Consider the following 23,460-nt stretch of genomic DNA (forward strand, 5'->3'; position numbering starts at 1 on the left):
AAATGATGAATAGTGAATAGTGTTATTCACTGATGAATAGTGTTTTTTTTTGTTGTTGTTGCTGTTTGTTTTTTTTTAATTTTAGTGGGTCCTTTTCTTGGCTGGGCTTGGATTGCAGGCTGTGTCGCTTATGCAGTAACTTCTTATTCTGTTCAGGTCTTTTACCTCTAAGTACGCTGCTTTGAGTCTGCTTTGTATCTGTGGTTCAGGTGTTAGTCAGGGAGGTGAATATTTGGAGTTTGCAGGTCCCTTGTCCAGCTCTTTCTCTGGTGGGGCTCTCCTTCTTGCTTCCCCACAATTCACGGTTTGCCAGTATTTCTTTTCTTCTCTGGTTCCCCAGGCAAGAAAGATTGTGGGTTTTCTGTGTCTCCCTTCACCACTGTGCAAGCTACATGGACTACACTGAGCCCCAGGCTAAAAGCCAAGACGATGGGAACTTACTGGTTTAGCAGCCTGTCTTCTCTTCTTGGCAACTGGTAATCCCTAGCAGACTGTGTCCGAGTCTGTCCATTCTCCTGTACCATCAGGCAGTTTTTTCCCCCATTATGTCTAAGCTTTGTAGTTGTTTTCTGTGAGAGGAAGAGGAATTGTTGGTAGAGGTTTATTTTATCACAACCTAAAGTCACTTCATTTCTTTTTAATTTTTAAGAGTCTCTCCTTTCCATGTTTTATTTTGTATGCATTATCCATTGTGTGTGTTTATTTCTGTGTTTCTACTGGTTTAGTTTTCATTTTTAAAATGTCTTTTCTTTTGGGTGCCTGAGTGGCTCAGTAGGTTAAGCATCTCCAACTATTGATTTCGGCTCAGGTCATGATCTCAGGGTCTTGAGATTGAGCCCATTGTGGGGCTCTGCGCTCAGCGGGGAGTCTGCTTCTCTCTCTCTCTTTCCTCTGCCCCTAACTCAGATTGTGCACACATGCTATCTCTCTAAAATAAATAATTAAATCTTAAAAAAACACAGATACAAAATATTTTATTTCTAATTCTTTCCAGAGCTTTTCCCACCATTTTCAAAATCTCTCTTTTTTCTAATCACCTAATTTCATTGTGTTCAATAACACAGCTCAATTTCCTTTAGCTTATTTTGAAATACTGAGTTACAATTTTCATCTCTTTAGTGCATATGTTTCTGGTCCTTCTTCTCTTTTCCTATGATAAATTCATATGGAATTTTCTGTTGTTCATTTTTTAAGTAGATTATTTGTATAATTTCAGGAGGCAGAGGAAGGGTCAGGATAACTTTAGGGCTCTTGTTTTTGTTTGTGTTGTTTTGCTTTTGCAAAGTGATACAAAATATCCCCATGTACTTTCTGAGAACTTCTTTGCTTGGTTCCCATCCCTACTTTTATTTGGACTTTCTTTCTCTTTTGTTTTGCATCTCTGCATCTCATAGCTTTGTAGTGTTCATTTGGAATTCTATTCCCAGCAGTTTCTCCTGAGCACAGAGCTTTATCTTGAAGGTAACCTTGGTTTGTTAGTGTTTAGAACTGCAACTCTGTCCCATCATCACTGTCAGATCTTATCACCTGAAGACCAAACACCCTTCTTGCTTTGACTTCAGTTTTCAGATTGGGCCATCACATTTTCTAGTGAGTATCTGTGGACAGTTTGGGACTTCTCTTGTCCAGAGGACTTTCAGACGTTTCTTTCGGGTCCTCCAGTATGGATGCCAATACCATATGGGCATGTAGCTGTCCGACTTGCTTCATGGGGCCACCTTGCCACCCAGTTTTGTTGTAGATACTGTCAGCCAGTCTGTGGGTTTGTCATCCTCATTGATCTGCCTGCTTTTAATGGAGAGACTTGGGTTGATTCAACAACTTGTGTTGTTACTGCATTCTTCCCAGAATCTTCCTCTTTTAGCATACTTAACCTGATTTTTTAAAAAGAATTTATTTATTTATTTTGAGAGAGAGCCTGCACACAGGTAGGGGGCGGGGCAGAGGCAGTGGGAAAGAGAGAATCTCAAGCAGGCAACACACTCAGCACAGAGTCTGATGTGGGGCTTTATCCCACAACTGTGAGACATGACCTGAGCGGAAATCAAGAATTGGACGCTTAATTGATTCAGCCACCCAGGCGCCCCACATGACTTTTTTTTTTTTTAAACCCTGTCTTCTGGTATTAAAATCCATTCCTTGAAAAAAATGACTGTTACTCTTAGAACCAGGCTGTGACTGTTCATCCACTTTCTATGCCTGTGTCAAAATGAAGTTTCAAGAACCTGTTTACTCTTCCTTTTTCCTTGTTGCCATTAAGAGATGACCAAAACCTGTAAATATGGGAATGTCCAAATCAATGGCAGTATTGTGTTTTCCTTTTACCAGTGGGTTTGTGTTTGCTCTTCAATTTTTTGAAATTAAATAATACAGTGTTTATATACACTATACACATATTCAGGGGATAAAATTACAACCAAAGCCAAGAGACTATCTAACAGAAGTGTTGGAAAGTATTGACCTCTGATGAGTGAGGGGGATGAAATTAGAGCTGGATACAGGAAAGTACAAGGAATGTACTGCCTTTTAATCTGGGTGGTAGGTACATGAGTATATATTATTCATTTGAAATCATATACAGAATTCTGCGCCGTCTCTCATATCATGAAGATAAACCAAACAGAGTGTCTGGGACACAGTGTGATTTCGGTATCCTTGAGAGGCCCTCCTGGGGACATCACTGAGCAAGGTCAGGAGAGATCTTGTCCAAGGAAAGCAGGGCTTACCATTGTTGGAAATTTGGGTGGATATGGCAGTGTGTGCCAAGTACTGGACTTTTGGCAAAAATATGATGAGGGAGTGGGTTACTCTGTATTTTTTGCTTAAGATCAATATGTCTCTCGCTAGTTCTCAGGAGTAGGTTGAGGAAGAACACTTCTTTGGGAATAAAATGAGCGTCCTTAGCTGTTTCAAGAGACTGTGGAAGAGTATAGGAACTTCACTGACTCAAGAACAAAGAGAATCTGGGCTATAGTCCCTCAGGCATTCTGCTTTGGGTCAAAAATCCAGTATATGGGCTGTAGGGCTCTTGGTGATGACATCTTTGAACAGTCTGTCTCTTGAACAACATACAGTGCTTTCATACTGACTGATGGCCCTTTGTGCTCATGCACAACCAGGTCTTTCCCAGGAGAAAAGATGTATGGGAAATACATTTTTTGAAACCACAAATGTCTAAACATGCTTAATTGTTGATTTATAGTTTGCTCTACTTTGCTTTGCTTCATTATTTGTCTTGCTTCCAGTATTGCTTTTGAGAAATTCAAAGCTCTTCGGATTTGATATGAATTTAAAAAAAATCTTTAAAAGTCTGTAGAATATTTCCCCTGTCGCCAGTTTCTGACATTTCACTATGATACGCCTTGTAATGTGCCTATTTTTATTTATTGTCATGGGTCTTTTTAATCTGTCATTTTCTAAAATTTTCTTAACTAATATTGTTAATGATTTTAAAACCATCCGATTTTGCTATTTCCTTTTCCTGGATTTCCTTTTTTCTGATGTTGGACCTCCTGGATTAATCATTTTTCTCTTATTTTGTCTCTTTTTGCTATACTTTGGAAAAATTTTCTCAACTCTATCTTCTAGCCCTTCTGTTAATAATAATTTATTTCCTAGATTGTGTTTTTTAATTTATAAGAACTCTGTTTTGTTCTGTTCTGTGTATGTTTTTTTTATAGCACTTCAGCATTCATTCATGGGTAGAGCCTTTCATCTTTCTGATAGTAATAAGTTTTTTTTTGTTGTTTTTGTTTTCAAAGCTTTTCTTCTTTGGGCCACTTGGTGGCTCAGTGGGTTAAGTGTCTGCTTTTGGCTCAGGTCATGAATCCAGGGTCCTGGGATCGAGCCCTGCATCCACCTCCACACTCAGCATGGAGTCTGCTTCCCGTTCTCCCTCTGTTCCCCCCAACCCTTGCTCATGCTCTCTCTCTCAAATAAATAAATAATAAATAAATCTTTTAAAAAAAAGTCTTAAAGCTTTTCTTCTTCTACATAGTTTCTCTTTCTCCAAGTTGGTTTCTTATTCTGGTATGTCTGGTATGTTTCTGGTATGTCTTCCATGTTAGATGGTTGGCCATTCTTTGCTATCTACTCATGGTTAAGAGCTGGGACTATAAAGCTAACCTGTGCATGTTGGTGAGCTATTTATTGGGGGAGCCCCTCATATCACAGTCTATCTTCAGGTCTTTCCTCTTTGATTGGTCAGATTCACAGAAGGAAGGAGGAAAAAGAAGAGGTTTCCATTCCTCCAGCCTGAAGAGTGAGGGTCTGACTGCTAGGTGTTGGGGAGTAGGGGTTGGTTTGGTTTTGTGTTCTGTATTCACACTTAATATAGCCACCACATTTCCTAGGGATAGGTCTGTTGCTCTGGTCTTCAACTGGGTTTGATTTCTTCCATTCCAGAGACCCTCTGGTGTATATTCTCTTTGGATAATATACTTCAGATCTACTGAGTTAGGGAGAGGTACTCTCTCTGGGATGAAGTAGGGGAGAAAATGTAAGGACCCAGGTGGTGCTTAAATAGCCTTCAGCTACTCCCTCTTTTTTTTTTTTTAAAGATTTTATTTATTTATTTGACAGACAGAGATTACAAGTAGTCAGAGAGGCAGGCAGAGAGAGAGAGGAAGGGAAGCAGGCTCCCCGCTGAGCAGAGAGCCTGATGCGGGGCTTGATCCCAGGACCCTGGGATCATGACCCGAGCCGAAGGCAGAGGCTTTAACCCACTGAGCCACCCAGGTGCCCCTCAGCTACTCCCTCTTGTTCTAGCTCCCATTCCTGCCCCACGCCTCCAGTGCCTGAGCCACCTGGTACTGCCAATTCCAGCCTTTTGAGAATTCTGAGATGCACATCACTGGAACTCAGCTTCCTTTGCTGCTGGCCTGGAATTCTGCCAAGTCAATTGTTACCTGTCTACTGGCTTTCAAGCTTCCAGAATTACGTTGTTGTGTGTCTTGTTGTGTATTGTCCCTTTCTTCTTGTCTTTAAAAAATCCTTTTAGGGGCACTTGAGCGGTACAGTTGGTTAAGTGTCTGACTGTTGGTTTCAGCTGAGGTCATGGATGATCTCAGGGTGGTAGATTGAGCCCCGTGTCAGGCTTTGTGCCCAGTGCTGAGTTTGCCTCAGGATTCTTTCTCTCTCCCCCTCTGCTTCTCCCCACTGCTTGCTCTCTTTATGTCTCTCTCATAAATAAATAAATCTTTAAAAAAATCCTTTTACTGTAGTTTGGTGGCATTCCAGGTATTATGATTTGGATGATTGTGTTCACTTTGTGGTCTTAACCCAGAAACTTCCCTCATTTTTTCATGTCCAGCATCTTCTCATTCTTATATCTTAACTTACATATAATCTTTTTTGAGAGGCCTTCCCAAACCACCCTACGTAAGGAAAGCATTCCTGTCGCCTTCTTTGTTCTCTGTTGTAGCTCCTTGTATGTTTTTTTTCCTTGTGTGTTTCTTGTGTGTGTGTGTGTGTGTGTGTGTGTGTGTGTCTGTGTGTGTGTTTCTTTATAGATGTTTGGAACAATTTTTTGCCCTCCTGATTTATCTTTCACTTACTATAAGGATCATGAGATCAGAGTAGCTGTTTCATGTACTGTTAGATCCCCAGGATTTGGCACATCATTGACCCCCAAGGAATATTCGCTGAATGAGTAAAGGAACAAATAATATGTAGACAGCATGATTTAAAAGAATTGATGATAAATTCTTTTTTTTTTCGTATGTAGAAAAAAGAAGGGCAGGGTGAATAAAAGAGCACGTATCTTATTGGCTTGTTGTGAGGTTTATAAGTTAAAAGGCTAAAATGCTTAGAATGGTGCCTGTCACGTTATGAAAGAGTCTCTAAAGAGTTACAATTTTATATTTAATTGTTCAGTTTTGGTCAAGTTAGAGCAAATGTTGCATGGTGGACTGAATTATTCTTGAGTGTTATATCGTATATTCTGAGTCATAGCATGTCTGAATTTGAACTCCTGATCGGTCATGAATCTCAGCTTGGACTTAGAGCTGTCACGGAAGACAATGTACTTTAACAGGAAAGCAGGATCCCAGGTATTTCCAAGTTTGTCCCACATAACCAGATGTTTGCATTTCAAGACAGTGCTGTCTATAATTCATCATCTTCTTTAGGCAATTCTGAGATATCTGTATCTTCTCAGGCAGTATAATTTATTTTCAGTGCAATCATTTTGCTTTGAAATGGAGCCACATTGATTGCATAGATGGTTGACAATTCAGATGTGTCTTAGTATTGCACTTAGATGTAGAAACTTAAAGTATGATTCATAGTCATCAGCCTCTGTTTATATCTCTGAAATTATTTAATTTCTACCGAATAGCTCCTCAGTTCCTGAAAAATCTATGATTATAGAGAGCTCAGTGCAGTTTAGCAGTGAGAGATTAAAACATTCTCTAGTTTTCATCTGCTAAATCTGTGTTTGGATTTATACTTCCTTGAACAAATCAGTAATTCTCCTGTTTCTCCCCACCCCCAACCTTGCAGTTTCAAGTACAGTCTTTGGATGTCTTGTCACACCAGAAGGAAGGTATAAGTTTGTGAGTCACTCTTTGGATCGGGTAGGAAGTCCTTAAAATTTGGCCTCTTTCGTTCTTCAGTTTTGAAATCTTGATCTGAGGAGGTTACCCCAGAAACTTTAAAGAACAAACTTCTGTAACCTAACTTGATTGCATTAAAATAAAATAGAGCTCTGTATTCCATGTCAAACCATTGCTAATATATGCTGAAAATAAATTAAAAAAATGATTTAAAAAAAAACATTGCTAATACCACGAAACACTCAGTGTGAAGCACTGTCTTTATCATTTTCCCCATGACATCATGAAATTGGACTTTCATGGTTCCTAGAACAAGCTCTCCTGACCAGTAGTGCAATAGAAACTAGAACAGTAGTGTTCTCTTTTGACTCAAATAAATCGTTTTCCCCCTTTCTTCACTCTAATTGTCCCATTTCTGGAAAATGAAGTATTTCCATGTTAGACTTTTTCCAGGTGGGAAAAAAAAAGACTTTCCAGTTGGCAAGTGGATAGGTCTCACTAAATTGTGCATAAAAGCATGATTTTATGTATCTATGTGTTGTTTTTTTTTAAATGTGCTAGAAGATATATGGGTGGGCCACAACTAGTTCAGTTGTTTCTCTTTATAGGTGACATGTCAGAAAGTGGTTTTGTCATTTATCTCCTATGTGATCTTAGGCAAGTTACTTAACCTCTCTAAAGCCTTGCTTTTCTCATCAGTAATATGGGGATAATAATAATTAAAAAATAATAATAATATAACTATTATTTTTGTGTTTATGTCACAAAGTAAATGCTTAGAATTTGGAATTATTATTGGGATTATTGTGACCAGTGGAATGAGGATTATGACTTTTTTGTTGTTGATTTATCCTGCCTGGCACATAGTGAGTGTTCAGTCAGTATCTGATAAACAAACAAGTGAGAGTACTGATACCTTTTCCTTCTCCTTTGCTGCTTGACTTTTACTTGATGTCTAAAATTCCCTACAGCACCTGATATATTGTTTCGCACAAGTTAGCTGCTCAAAAATATAACTGGATAATGCCTATGGAAATGCTTTGAAAAATGTAAATGGCTATGCTAAAGGTAATTGATGATGATAATGTGATGGTCTACAATGTAATGATGTTGATGGTGTTGGCATCACTTGCCAAAGAACGGGAGTGTTCGTCACTGATCTCCCCTGTCTGCTGAAAGGTCCAGGTGAAGTTTGTCACCTGGAACCAAAACCAACTGAAGTCCATATATGTAAGTATATGAACACTTGGACAAATTGACAATGAAATTTGTGACATCTGACATCTTTTTGCTTTTGAGGGGAGATTTGGCTCTTTTAGCTCTCTAAATAGGTATATCCTTTTCCCCACCCTTCGTTTGTATCTTTTATGACGTTTTGCTTTCAGTTGAAGAGGATGACCTTCCCTTCCTCAAAGAAGAAGGATCATTCTTTGATCAGGGATTTGTGAAGAACCCTGATTTTTCATTAGACCTCCCAAACAATTGTTCTCCCCACATCTCCATTTTGGAATGTCTTTATTATTAGCTAGATTTATTTTTTATCCTTTAAAAAAGATAAGTCTCTGAATATAAAACTGGATTTTAGTGCCAAATGCAGTAATAGGTTGTGTGTGTGTATGTGTGTGTGTGTAGGAGGTTATGTTTGATTTTTGTTGATAAAAGATCACTGCTGTGTATTCCTTACTCCACAGGTTTTTCCATTTTTAAGGTTCAGGGTATTGGTTGGACTGGGAAAGGGAAAGGAGAAGGATCACACATGTAACTGCTAATATAGTAGTGATTTATTGTCCGCTATGTGCCAGTCATTGTGTTGAATAGTTTGTTTATGTAATATTTAAAGATCCTTAAAGCAATCCTGAGTGATAGATATCATTATCCCCATTTTATAGGTTAGGAAATCGAGGTTCAGAGAAGTTCATTACTTTACCCGAGTTTTTAATAGCTAGAAGTGGAAGAGCCCAAATTAAAATGACGGCTGGGTTTTAGTTTTAGTTGGCCCTAATTTTCTATATGTTTTAAACCCTTGTTTCCTCCATCTTTCTGTCTGTGAGATAGAGCTTTTTTTTCTGTGTGAAAAACTCCAGTTGTTGGGAGTGAGGTGAGGAAGAGGGTTGAGTTGACTCTTATAGAAGCTGCAGAAAATTACGTATGTATAGTGAAATAATGAAAGGCTTGGAGGAGCTGGGATGTGGGGCAGAAATGGAATAAAGAGACCACACACCTGTACTCTCTGTGTTCTCAAGCCTTCCTTAGGAGCTGGTGAGTGCACTTTGCAGTTGTGATACCGGAAGTGAATGAGGAAGGGGTGCAGATGCAATTTGTGAAATGTCCTTTGTAAATCTTGTTTGGCTTCTGATATTAAGGGATTTATTTATTAATTTTATTAGATGTGATTGTAAGCCTCTTTTTAGTTGGAGATTATACTTATGTGTTTATTTTTTTATTTTCTTAAAGATTTTATTTATTTATTTGATAGACAGAGATCACAAGCAGGCAGAGAGGCAGGCAGAGAGAGAGGGGGAAGCAGGCTCCCTGCTGAACAGAGAGCACGATGTGGGGCTCGATCCCAAGACCCTGGGATCATGACCTGAGCTGAAGGCAGAGGCTTTAACCCACTGAGCCACCCAGGCGCCCCTGCTTATGTGTTTATAAGTGAAATGATCTGATGAAAAACCAAATGCGATAATGAAGTTTAGTGATACATGGCTTCATTTTATTTTTCTCTCTACTTCTATGTGTTTTAAAATTTTGGTAGTAAAAAGTAAACAAATAAAAAGGCCAAAACCAAACCATACCCTCCAACAGCTCCATGTAAAAATAAAGGATAGACAGAAGTTAGATACTAATGAGGACTTTTAAATGTGATTGGGTTAAATTTATGCTCAATGGACAGTAGACAAGACTCCAAATTCTGATATGTTGACATAACCTTATCTTCCAACCAAAGTTCTGTCAGTTTGAATTCTTTACCAGTATCAGAGGTTCAAATTGTGTCTTCACATGGGGTAGCCTGGGTACCTCTGCCCTCAGGAGTTCTCTGTGGTCCTTATGCAGCAGAGAAAAGGAGTCTAACTCTCTGAATAGAATGGGTCCAATTTTAGCTGTGTCAGGCCCTGTATAGTTTCCATTTCTCCTCCTAAAGTTATTTTCTCCAATTATCTTTCATAAGGGTATGCCTGTGTGAAGGGTGTTTCACTTTCCTGCACCCGGAGGTGCATAGTTCTAATCTTCAGTTGAAACTGACTCAGAGGATGAGGACCATTTATATTCCTCAGCCCCGAGTCTATGTCCTGAGCTGGTCGGGTGGGAGTAGAGCACACATTGTTCTATGACTGTAAAGTCATACCTGGTTTCTCATGCAGTTAATTCTTTAGAGTGGGGCTTTCTGTCTGCCCTTCTCACTCTTTTACCCTCTCTCCGTCTTTATAGACACAAGCCCATCCTCAGTCCTTCAGTCAGCTTTCAACCAGACCCCCAGATGGCTAGTGGTGAAATTGGGGACTTTGGGAGAAAGTGATACAGTAGTTCTTGTGATACAAATTGTCCTTCTTACCAGAAATCAGAAGGAAAGGGGGAGGGAATTAGTGTCATAGCCAAGATCCAAAACAAGTCAATGAAAGGAATATAAATTCTAAACAGCTTCGCTGGACCAAGAATCCTGTGATATGTGAATTCATTCATTCATTCTCTTTCATCAGACACTCATTTAGAACCGACACTTACTAAATTCTGGGTATGCAGAAACAAAAGAGTGGGTTTCTGATCTCCAGGACCTGACAGCCTAGTGGAAGAGACACTGTGATAATGACTATAGCGTATAGTGGTGAGTGCTATGATAGAGGGAAGCCCTGTGTGTTAGGAAAGCACCAAGGAGATGCATCTGGTGGTAGGGTAAGTTACTTATCTACAGTGGAAATGGTTACAGCTAAACTTTGAAGAATTGTAAGGAGTTGGCCAAGCAGTCAAGTATGGATTGCATTCCTGTAGAGAGAATAGTGGGCAAAAACCATGGAAAGGTAAGAGCATTATGAATTGGGGTTTTTGAAAGTCGTTTATGGCTGATCCTTGATACATATGGAAAAGACAGATGAAGCTTGACAGATGAGCGGGGATTTGTTCATGTTAGACTCTTCTGGCTAATTGTTTGGATTTCAACCAGCAGGAAATGGGGAAGATTTGCATTTTAGAAAGATGACTCTGGAAGATCATGTGAAAAGGGACCATAAGGGTTTCAGTCTGGATGTCAGAGCAATAATCTAGGAAAGAGATTTTGCAGGTTTAAATTAAGGTGATGTCAGTGTGGTTGGAGAAGAGAGTAGATTTTATTTAGAGATGACTTACAGATAGAACCATATGCACCAACAAGTAGAATCTTCTGGATCTGGAAGACACAAAAATGGTGAATTAAGATATGCAAGATGATTAAGAAGGATGTCTGATTCCTTTCTGATTCTCTAATCACGAGAAGACATGAAAAAGGCACAAGCATAATTTTTTATTTTAACCATCGTGGTAAATATTTACAGTATTCCAAATTTGTGAAGTATGTACAGACCTCTTTATTTATGTCTGTCATTTCTCAGTGAAAGCTTAGGCGAAAAGAAGATGAATCATTTAAAAGGGAGCAATGACAGCAAATCCATAAAGTCTTTCACTTTATGTAGTGGAAGAAGAAACCAATAAAAAATAAGATGGAAGTAGGGGGTATGCTTTCAAATCTAGAATATTAATCACTAGCTTTTGTAAAGAATGTAGGGGAAGTATTATTTTAATTTCTTATTTGGTGAAACCAGAGGAGAACAAATCAAAGCAAACAAATAAGAACCCCTGAGGCTCAGAGATATTAAATGGTTTGCCTGAGGTCACACATAGCTGCAGGTGGGGACTGACACTGCATTCCAGATCTCTCTGCAGGACCCTGTGATGACTCCATGACAGGTACCCACAATATTTAGGGTCCAAGTCATGAAAAGGAAAAATTTTTGAAGAAAAAAATGAGTAAGTTCTGCAAATGATAATGAAGAACCTTTAAAAATTTTTGGAATATATCGAGGGAAATGATTATTTGGAGTTGTACTGAATGAGAGATGGGAGAAAAAATCATGAAAAAATTTCTGCATTATTTTACACAAACACATTTTACCTAGAAATTACTTATTTGTATACATGACATTAAAATTTTAACGAATTTAAAGAGTATTAATAGGATATAACATAGTTGACATTTAAGCTTTTAATCCATTTTAACCACTGCACTGTGTTAAGGTTGACCATCTGCGGTGCACCTAGCATTGTGACAAATTCTAAGGGAATTTGAAATGATATTTAACACAATTGTATCCTCAAAGTTTTGTTTTTGTTTTTTGTTTTTTGGTTTTTGTTTTTGGTATCCTCAAAGTTCTTAAGGTATTGTTAGAATTACTAAGTTTGCAAACATGAAACTAATTTAGAACCATCTGGAACAGTTTATTATTAGTGACAAATTTATATAATGAAGTGACAAAATTTTTGAGGCAGATAAGGAGTGCTCTGAGCAGTCAGAAAAGGGAGTGGTGATAATGGCTATAGTCAAGAAAAAGAAGAAGAGCCTTCTTATTCTTGAAGAAGGCTTCATGGATGGTGTGACTCTGAAGGATTAAAGGGATTTGATTTTTTAAGGAGAAAACTGTGGGACCAATGAAGTAAACAAGTTCTGTTTGTGTGTGTGTGTGTGTGTGTTTAAAGATTTTATTTATTTATTTGACAGACAGAGATCACAAGCAGGCAGACAGGCAGGCAGAGAGAAGGAGGAAGCAGGCTCCCCGCTGAGCAGAGAGCCTGATGTGGGGCTTGATCCCAGGACCCTGGGATCATGACCTGAGCTGAAGGCAGAGGCTTAACCCACTGAGCCACCCAGGCGCCCCTGTGTGTGTTTTTTAAAAAACACATTTAGGTTAATATTTCATCTGTTCACTGCAGTATTCCTTACAGAAGTAGTAGTCATCAAGTAACCAGTCATCAAAAAGTGAAAAAAAAAAGTGAAATAGTGACAGGATTAATATTTTATGCTATATCATAAAATTAAATATTATTAAGCTAGTAAAAGTAATTAAAGAGCAGTAGGGCCCAGTGGAAATACCTGGCTTATAACCAGTGAAACTATCTGGTCTACTACTTACTAACTTTTTGCCTTTGGTTAAGTCAATTACTCTTGAGTTTGGTTTATTCAGCTGTAAATGGCAATGATAAAACCTACTCCAAAGGTTATTGTGAACATTAAAAATAATGTGTATGGAACATCTGATGAATAGTGGACATTCAGTAAACACTGTTCATTATTATTCATATGTATGTGACTGATATATAAAGAGAAAGAGTCTTTCTGAAGGAAGGTATCTCTGTTCCTATCAACAGCTTTTAAAATTATTTATTTATTTTAAAAAAGATTTTATTTACTTATTTGAGAGAGAGTGAAAGTAAGAGAGATCACAGAGGGAGAGGGAAAAGCAGACTCACCTCTGAGGGGAGAGCCTGATGCGGGGTTTGATTCCAGGACTCCGGGATCATGACCTGAGCCGAAGGCAGACACTTTGAACCAACTGAGCCACCCACTTAAGCTCCCCTTAACATCTTTTTTTTTTTTTTTTTTTAATTTATTTGAGAGAGAGAGCGTGAGCGGGAGGGACAGAGGGAGAGAGAATCTCAAGCAGACTGTGCTGCTGACCATGAAGACTGATACAGGGCTCCGTCTTACCACCCTGAGATGAGGACCTGAGTTGAAACCAAGAGTTGGGTGCTTAACTGACTGTGCCACCCAGGCAGCCCCTATCAAATGCTTAGAACTGAGTATTTCTTGTTTGACTCAGCATCTCTGTGACTGAAAATGTATTCTGAGGAAATAGCTAAAGATGTGTGCACATGTTTGAAAGGATATTCTGTGCAACATTGACTAGAAGATTGAAAAATAACCCCAAATCTCAGATGATTGGTGAAAAAATTTATAATTTACTTACATAGATAAAATGTATGTCCATTAAAATGAAGATGCAGAAATGTATTCTGATATGGGAAGCAAGGAAAGCAGATTCTAGAACTATATGCAGTCTAATCCCAATTTTGTAAATGTATATTTTTGCAGAGAAAATTTCGTAGAAGGATAAAACACAAAAATGTAGCTATAGTTCTCTCTGAGTAGTGGGTCTTTAGATAATTTTAATTTTTTTTCATTGGACTTACCTAAATTTTTTACCTTTATATGATAATAAACAAAGACTGATACAAATTTAAAAATAGGAATGGATTGTTATTAAAAATAGTGACATAGGAAAATGCTTGAGATTTAAAGAAAAAATGATTTAAAACTAATATATGATCCCAGTTTTGTTAAGTAAAACATCATCCAAATGGCTGTTAAAAATTGTGCTAACTACTGTGGAAGAGAAAAGAATAGGGTGTTATGATAAAGCAAAATGAAGGTGGAGGAAAGAGAATCCGTTTAGACAGGGAAGACAGCAAAGATGTCCATAAGGAAGTGATATTTTAAGTCAGCCTTGGAGTTGCAGTAGGAGTTAGCCAGATAAACGTGGAAGGAAAAACATTCTAGGAAGAGTGACAAGCATTATAGAGGTTTTTAGGCCAAAAAGTGGCTTTGACCAGTTCAGAAAACTGAAGCAAGAACCAACGTATCTGGCTTTAAAAGTATGACATGAACTTGAAAAGTAGACAGGGACCTTGTATAATATGGTAAGGATTTTGGATTTTGTTCTGATGGTCATGGGCAGCCACTGAAGGATTTGCATGAAATAGTTTATATTTTGAAAAGATCTCTTGGACTGCTCTGAGGAGGAAGAACTGGAAAGAGGCAAGAGAGAACCAGGGAGATGAGTAAGGAGGCTTTCACAATTGATTGGGAGATGATGGTGCCCAGTTACAATAGTGAAGATAAAGAACAGAAGAGCAATTGGAGGTATATTCTGGTGATAGCATTGACAGGACTTAGTGACAGGTTGGATTGAGGGTGTGAGGGAGAGGGAACAGGAGCTGTTAGGGATGATTTTTAGAATACCTTGTTGGGGTGACTTGGTATATTGCATAGATGGTGGAGTAGGTTTTTTGAGGGGTAAGGGATGAGATAAGCGTTCAGCATGGAGCACGTTTACCTTGCAATATCTGTAAGACTACTAAGGAGAGATGTTGAATAGATGAAGTCTGTTACCCAGAAGAGCTACAGGTCTGGGACAGAGATACGCATTTAAGAGTTGTTGGCACTGATCATGCTGTAGGCACTATGGATGGATGGGATTGGCGGTGGAGAGAATCTGGAGTGAGTGGAACAAAGAGTCTAGGGCTGAGCCCTGAGGAAATCTGACATGAAACATCAAGCAATGGGGAAAGTGGCAGAGTTCCCTCAGAGGATGTAATGGGAAGGCTGGGAGAATGTGAAGTCGCTACAAAGCCAGTGGGAATGAGTGTCAAGGAGGAATGGATTGGCTGTATGGAATGTGCTGAAAGGTCTGCTAAAATGATGACTAGAAAGTGTCCATGGGATCTGGCAACGTGGAGGCTCCGTATGATGGTGGGAGAAGGGGATACAGTGCAGTGGTGCAGGTGCATGACCGACTGGAGTGAATAGAAGAATTGGAAGTGATGGAGAGATGAGAGAGTGTACACAATTTATAATCTTGGCTCTGAAGAGAGAGGCCAGTGCTGGATGGGAATGTCAAGTCAGGGAGAGGTTTTTTGTTTCCTTTTAACAAGGGACATTCTAGAGTTTATTTGAATGCTAATGGAAATGACTTAGTAGGAGGGGAACACTGGTGGTCCTATTGATGATGTTTGATTGGAAAAGGAAAGAAGGAGATGTGGGTAGGCTTAGCTGTCTGCTCTGTGTTGAGTAGGTACTAGGTACTATGCTAAGTGGTTGGCACAGGGACTTAAAATTCACAGTAGCTCCGTGAGGTTGGTATGATTATCCCTATTTTACAGATGAGGAAATGGGGGGGTGAGTAGAGGTAGAGTCAAAGTCTTGATCCAGAACTGTTTGATTTCAGAGCTTGGACTCTTAGCTCTGACTTACACTCTTGGAGAATTTCCTCTGTGGTGGTGTATTAGTCAGTTTGCTAGGCTGCCATCACAAACTAGGTGGCATAAACAACAGGAATTAATTTTCTCGCTGTCCTGGATGCCAGAAGTCCAAGATCAAGGTGTCAGCAGGTTTAGTTTCTCCTGAGGCCTGTCTCCTTGGGCTGCAGATGGCCGCCTTCCTCCTGTCCTCACATGGCCTTTTCTCTGTGCACATGTATCCCTGGTGTCTGTCTTATATCCTAATGTCCTCTTCTTAGAAGGGCACCAGGCAGACTGGATTAGAGCCTACTCTAAGGGTCTTAATTTTGACTTAATCACCACTTTAAGGCCTTATCTCCAAATACAGTTACATTTTGACATTAAGCCTTCAATATATGATTTTGGGGGTGGAGGTACCACACAGTCCGTAACAGATGGCGTCTGCTTTCTTAAAAGTATAAGGAAAAGAGTGGGTGTGGGGGAGTTTTGGAAAACACGGAGAGGGATGAAACAGTGATTGAAGAAGGTAGAAGAAGGAGCTTATTGGAGAAATGTAGTCTGAGGGTCAGTTGAGTTTGGAGGTCGTTTCCGTATATCTCAACTATCTGAGTTTCTGCAGCAATATTCATGCAGCAATACATGGTTGAGTAAAGAGTAAGACCTCTGTGCTGCAGTGAGGCTGCTGGTGGCTCACATGGGTTTAGCAACCAGCCAAACGACCTTTTTTTTTTTTTTTTTTTTTTTTTGGTGCACAAAGTTGAAAGGTTAATGTGTTTTAGTCACCTCCCCAGCACAATTACAAAGCACTGTATGTCAGAGGTCTTTCTGGATGTTCTCCAATAATTGAAAACATGTAAGTTAAATAAATCTACCACCGCTAAGATTTTGTTGCATTCGCCAATGTAAAAATTAGTGTGACCATTTTTCCAACCAGTTCTAGAAGTTGTCCTTCATGATTACTCACCACTATCTTTGTTCTTCTTTCTCTCCCCTTCTTTCTTTCTGCCCCGTTTCCATCTTCACTCATCGGTTATTTTTTTGGCCACCTCCTAGACATCCGGCACTAGGAATAAAAAGAGGCAGCAATCTAGTGTGGGAGACAGACATGTATATATTACAGAACCAACACCCCCAAATGATAGGGGATATTATCAAAGTGATAATTCATTTGTTCACTTATCCTGCAAATGTATCAACTGCTTACCAAGTGGCAGGCAGTGTGTTAGGCTTGGGATAGAGACAGGAGTCAGACCCAGTTTCTACCTTCAAGAAACTTACAACCTGGCATAGAAAACAAACAGGTAAGTAAATAAAGACAACGCAATGTGACATTTGTAAAATATTAAGAGGTCTCCAAGTAGGGAGGGATTCTTTTCTTTGCTCTCCCTTGCATGTTTGGATACCTGTTGAAAGGAGCCACGGCTGCATTTTAACAAAAGGAACTTTAAAAAGAATATTCATTCATTCCACACACAGTTTTGAACGCTTGTCTTTGTTGTGTAGTGACAGTTTTGTAGCTCTTAAATTATGAGCAAGCGCTGAGTTTGGGATCTTTGGCTTTTCTCTTCACATGAGTTTATTGTCCACAACCTGCCCCATCAACACCTTTTTTTAGGTGGTGGAATGATTAATGGTATTCCTGAAATACTTGACCGAAACCTGCTGATTATTAAAGCTGGGAGAAGTCATAGTAACAAAGCTTTACTGTGATGGTGGGTGAGCAGAAGGCACATGCTGCTGAGTACTGATCTCAGAAACTATGTATTAATGTGGGGGGAGGGGTCCCTGTCACAGGATTTTAAAAAGGTGGTGAACACACTGAGATCAAAAACACCGAGAATGAAATGGGTTTTTGTAAATTATGTAGGAGCTTCAAGTATCGCTTCTTTTTACCTTATCTCAGGAAAAAAGTTATTTACAACCAAATACTTTTGGGATTCCTTGAGACAATGGATATAAACTTGTTGCTTTCTTCAGAGGTGATGTCTATACAAAGTCAAGGTGTTATTATCTGCAAAGCAGAATTATTTTTATGGGGAAATGCTAACCATATTATGGAAATAGTACAGGTAGTAGGAGGGAGAAAAGGCAGATTTGATCAATGGTATATGTGGGATTTAGAATCAACAATTTACCTAAAAACAGCTGGGAATTGCTTTGATATCATGCAACGAACACCCACTATCTGCATATTGACTTCCTCTCAGAGTCATGTTCTAGAGTATGTCACAGCGGAAAGAGCACAGGATGGGGGCCAGGGGTATAAGTTCTGATCTAGCTCTGCCATTGACTACTTAATTGCCTCATTTTCCCCATCTTTAAAATGAAATGGTTTTGGGAAAAGGTTCCTAAGGTCCCTCTAGTTGTGATATGTCATCATTCTGTGATTCTACGTCCCACGCCTGTCAAAAGCATTTTGACTTTTCTTAAGTTGCTTACACCAGCATTTCAGTTAGAATGCGTCCAGGAGCTTGTATCCGTGGGCTGTTGGGAACAGCAAGATCTTACTTCTCCAGGACTTGATATGTCTTCTGTTAACTGCTGACAGTGAGCCATACCACCTAAAAGGCTCCCTTGGTAGCCGTAAAGATTGAAAGGACAAATGGACAGTTTGAGAGCTCTGTGGAAGAGGAGACCTGAGAGACGGTGATCATCATGGCCCCTTGGGATTTGCAAAGAGGAATGACTAGAACTGGGCCATTCACTGCAGCCAGGTCAAAGGTCAGGTCAGGAATGTGGACAATGCTGGTGACTCCAGGTAGGTGTAGGAGGGTAAACAAGCCCATTTAGTCCCTCCTGAATCTTGAAGATGTGAGCAGCCATGCTCAGGAAAGCTATTAGGAAGTCTCCTAATTTATGAAAGTCCTTGGAAGAAAAATGTGACATTCATTTTTTATATTTTTATTACCACCCAGTTATTATATTCTTACTTAATACTCACCAAGTTACTCTCCTCGTAACATATTCTTGCTGTTCAAACATTCACTTAATACGTTACATGTCTTAACGATCATGGATTGAATTAAAAATCTGGTTTTGACTGATGCCATTGTGCAAGAGACTCCCTATATTTTAGGATTTTTGAAGTGTTGTTGAAAGACCTTTGAGTTTTCTCCTTCAGTTTTAGTTCAGCAATCTTAAATATAATTCTCTAGTGGCAGAGATTATATCTATTATTATTTTGCTAATAATAAGCTAACTGGGGGGTGATTATAAAATGATTTGGAATACTGCTTTTCTTAGTGATAAAAAAAACAGATAATTTATGAATAGGATATTAAGCCAGATAACTAAAAAAAAAAATTTGTGTGCTGAATATAATGATAAAAAATTAAGGTCTTTTAAATGGTAACTAACATGGAATTCCAGTAAAAATTTAACATATTTTCCTTAAAATATTTATTAAATTCTGTACCTAATCATTAAAAAAAAAAAACCCAAAAAACTGTGTACCTAATACATATTACAAGATGATTTTTCTTTCTTTTTTTTTTTGTTTTTTTGTTTTTTTGTTTTGTTTTGTTTTGTTTTGTTTTGCTTTTATCTAGTTGCTTCCAAGATTCGGTACTTACAAGAATATCATAACCGGGTTCTTCACAACATTTATCCTGTACCTTCAGGGACAGATATTGCAAACACCCTGAAATACTTTTCTCAGACCTTGTTAAGGTAAGCTTTAAAATATCCTCTACTTTGAAAGAATTATTAGGTAGTACTGCTGAATTGATTGGGACCTAAGCTTTTATTGAACTGAAAGTTTTGAAGGGCCTTCTGTTTTCTTGTGCCCTGCCAGAAGAGTCTGGACTCAGGTTCTCTGGGGGTATGTAGCAGATCAGATCACAGACCTAAGTGGAAAAAAACAAATGGGTTGCATGGCTACAGCCTGCTTTCCCCCATTTTACATCTTCTCAAGAGATTTGTATAGTGGTAAAAGGTTCTATGTCTGGCACTAATGTAGAGTGCGGTGGAAAGGAGAATTTATGTTGCTAAAATTAAGAATAGGAGATGGTCTTCAACAAAAGCAGAATTAAGTAGCGTTTTAGGTTATCTATAGTATATCCTATTACTTGAAGTATGATCTGGGAATAGCCATCTGCGTTCAGCATGTTTGACAATTGATGTGGACACTCTGGGGGGGACAAGGAGCGGGAAGCATTGGCCGGTTTGACTGTGACACAGAGACAGAAGGCTCTTACCTCCTTTACAGTTCTCATTAGGAATAGGAAAAACAGGCAGATGGAGGGGAACCACTCAGGTGTTTGGGAAATCACAGCCACGAAGGGAGGGGAGCCCTTTCCTTTCCATTAAATTCTAAGTCTCAGTCTCTCCCTTAGTGACCATGATCTTTGTGCTACAGATCTGATTTTTGGAAACATGCAAAATGACTTGCTACTGTTTCTTTTAGCAACACTTTTGTGAGATTGGAATTAGGAACAGAACACCAGTGGGGAATGAGGGGCATGGCCCTGGTGTTGGAGGTCCCAGCGGTCAGGGCTCAGCCGTGGGCAGACTGAACGCTTTGCAGAAGAGGCTTCATGTGATCAAGTCAGCTACTGGTCTTCTCAGCCCTGCTCTTTGTTCTTGTTCTTTGGAATACCTGTATTCTTTAGAACACTTAGTGCCCCTGTTCTCTTTTAAAGGGATTCTGTGTATCAAATTCATGGATTTCATACTTGCCAAGTCGAGGACCTTAGGGGTGATTTCCCTTCTTTTCACATTGCGGGGGAAGCATTTTTCAATTTTCATAGTGATAATCAGTTTAAGTTTATACACCAAGCATCTGAGTCTGCTCTTTTGAATTCTCCTTTTTGTCGTTGAGGTCAGAGTTCTCAACGGCAAGCACTTTCCTTTATCACAAATTCTGGGAGTTCACAAAGTGAGAGCCGTTTTTCAGTAGGAAGGAAAATCTGAATTCACTTTGCCAAGAAACTGACATCCCCCTTGGCACTTTAAAGCCTACTGCTTAAATCTCCGTCATTGTATCAGGAATTTTGGAAATTTGGGATACTGAAGTCATGTTTGCAAGACATGAAATTTCCATTTTCTTGAGCGATGGATCGTTAGGATATGATCATGGGTGATAACATTTAAACGGTAAAACTGGGATGGAGGTAATTTGTTCAAGTAGCTGTTGGAGAAGAGTCTATGCAATTGAGTGGAGTCCCTTTTCAGCGGGAGACCGTATCAGCAATGACTCCCACTGGTAATAGTAACAAAATGGCTGCCATTATCATAGCCATTGTGTGTGATAATACCAATAATTATAGGTGTCGAGTGCTTTACATGTCATCTCATGTAATCCCTTTTAATAATTCTATGAAACGAGTGTAGTCTTATACCCATTTTACAAACAGTGAAACTAAAGCATAGAGTGGTTTCATCAACTGCTCACAGTGACACATCTAGTAAGTGTTGGAACCAGCATTGGACCCTGGTGGTCCTCATCCACAGCACACAACTCTCAATAATTACATGACACTGCTTCTCCCAAGTACTACTGGTTAGCATGGTGTGGAGATGCTTCTCTTCGTAAAAACTTGGGTTTAGCCTTTGGGAATACCAGCCTCCCTTCTGAGACCAAGGCCTAGTTTCGGCTGTCCCTGAGATTAAGGGAGGAAGCGAAGTGCTTCATGCAAAGACTTGCCAACTTTTTGGAAGTTAAATTGAGCTTTTCTTGAAGTGTCACATGGACAGCATTTCAATTCCCAGATGTTTTAGCTCTTTCTCTCACTTAGCAATTTGTTGTGGATAGCAGCAGGTCAGAGTGGAGTTGACAGTCTATAGGACATATCTACATGTAGTAAGAGGAAGAGTGAAAACCCAAGCAGGGTAACATGTCATTGGACTTTAGTACTTATAGGTTCAACTCTTGGGCTGAACCCAATGCAGTTTCATTCTTCTCTTTGCCTACCTCAGCATTAAAAACAACAACAACAACAACAACAATAATAAAGAAATAATTCAAAACTCTTTTGTTTCTTTTGTTTACTAGAAATATAGAACTTAAACTATTGTCCTGTATATTGGTCCAAGTTATGATAGACCACTTTCACTGGTGGTTTATATATCCATACCAATCATATCTATATTTCTTTATTTTACTTACACTGTTAGTTCAAGACTAATGAGATGGCCTGGGTATTTGGTGTAGTAAGATTTTCTACTTACTAACAAGGTGGTTCCCTTTGCATTTTCGTTGATTTTTACATTCAGAAACACTTCTTGCTTTCAGAATCCAGATTCTTGGAATGAAACATGAAGAAAGAATTAGAGATGAATTCTCACAGAGTAACCCTCTGACTTCCTGTTTGGATATTCTCAAGGAAGTCAGAATTATTATTATTTCTTTTTTTTTTTAAGATTTTATTTATTTATTTGACAGACAGAGATCACAAGTAGGCAGAGAGTCAGGCAGAGAGAGAGGGGGAAGCAGGCTCCCCACCTAGCAGAGAGCCTGATGTGGGGCTCGATCCTAGGACCCTGAGATCATGACCTGAGCCAAAGGCAGCAGCTTAATCCACTGACCCACCCAGGCACCCCAGAATTATTATTATTTCTATTAAATTCTGCAAAATTAAGTACTGGCTGCTTCATTTGAGTCAGGATTGCATTTTTAGAGTAATAGTCCTGTGGTTTTCATGCATGGCATATAACCCTTACTGATTTCAGTAGAGTTTTGTACATTTTCCCAAAGGCAGAGATTAGCCTAGGTGTTTAACTTCAGTTAATCTAATGCACAGGAGAGGAGAGATTGTGTTACCATAATTGACTGTATCAGCATTGAGTAGTCCACATATGCCCACTTAGCCCTTAATTAGACTCACAATAAAGTTCATGGGGTTCAGTTAGTAGAAGGTGAGTCCTGTGCATTTTTCATCTTACTAGCCCTTGAGCATAGAGCAGAGTTTGGTTCTTAGAAGAGGATCAGTAAATGTTTGTTGAACTGTGTTGACTTTGTCCAAGTTTTGTCCATTGCAGCAGTCTTTCTAGAGCATTTACTTTATCTAATGGTGACCTGGGGTACCAGGTAAAATTCTGAGTGCTGAGTTGTACTCATTTTCATTTAGCAGGGACCTAAGTATGGGAACAGAGACGCACTTTACACAGAACTTCAGAATTTAGTTTTTTGTTTGCTTTTAGTATTAGAAGGACCTATGAAGATCATCTACTTTAATCCCCCTTAACTAGAGGGGAGTCCGTCCATTGTACACTGGAAGCATTCTGGGGCCATATTTAAAATCTAACGTCTTCTTTAAGAATCTTTTCCCCTACCTCGCAGAATATTTAAAGGTTTGTAGTCTTCCTAGGTCTTTTGGAATTCCTTCCCCCAGATCTTCTGCTGGTGCCATTCAAGGTGCTAGCACGTGAAGTCTTTCTTAAAAATCATTAAGTCTGAGGAAAGCTACTTGTCGCTAACTCTTTAGAAAATTTTTGATACATTTTGAAAAGGGATTCTAGTCTCAGTTCAAAAATCTTAATTGAATTGTAATTTTTAATTACTTAGGAAGAAAACATAGACCTTCTAATTATTGATTTGAGATCTACAGAGTAGCTTTAGAGCATAGCTTGGTAAAATAAATTTTGTTTAGTGTAGAGAGATTCAATCCAAATGTCAAAATTCGTAATCTTATAGAAAGTTTATTTTATGTATTAATTTTCTGTGCTATAATACCTCAGGACAACTTCTCATCTTTCTCTGTACCCACAGGGGTTTTCTTCTCTTGGTTCCTCTTGATGTTGGAAGTAAATATTTGATAAAGAGGATCTCAGGAGGGAAAAGGAAAGGTGAAAAGTTGGTTGCTGGGTCAAACTCTTCTGAGCAGGGCATTCTTCATATTCTTTTTGGTTGGGTGTACAGACCTCT

At 39.0% G+C, this 23,460-nt stretch overlaps 1 protein-coding gene across 1 annotated transcript in view; it reads left to right on the forward strand.

The window, feature by feature from the left end:
* The window catches only part of LOC111148642 (unc-79 homolog, NALCN channel complex subunit), a 240,028-nt gene that overhangs the window by 17,058 nt on the left and 199,510 nt on the right, over positions 1–23,460 (forward strand). The window contains exon 2 of the mRNA XM_022505392.1: positions 19,145–19,265. Coding sequence (XP_022361100.1) covers positions 19,145–19,265 — 121 coding nt within the window. The remainder of the gene's footprint in view (positions 1–19,144; positions 19,266–23,460) is intronic.

The sequence above is a fragment of the Enhydra lutris genome, unplaced genomic scaffold (assembly GCF_002288905.1).
Source record: "Enhydra lutris kenyoni isolate GAN:26980312 unplaced genomic scaffold, ASM228890v2 scaffoldscaffold20, whole genome shotgun sequence".
Taxonomy (NCBI): Eukaryota; Metazoa; Chordata; class Mammalia; order Carnivora; family Mustelidae; genus Enhydra; species Enhydra lutris.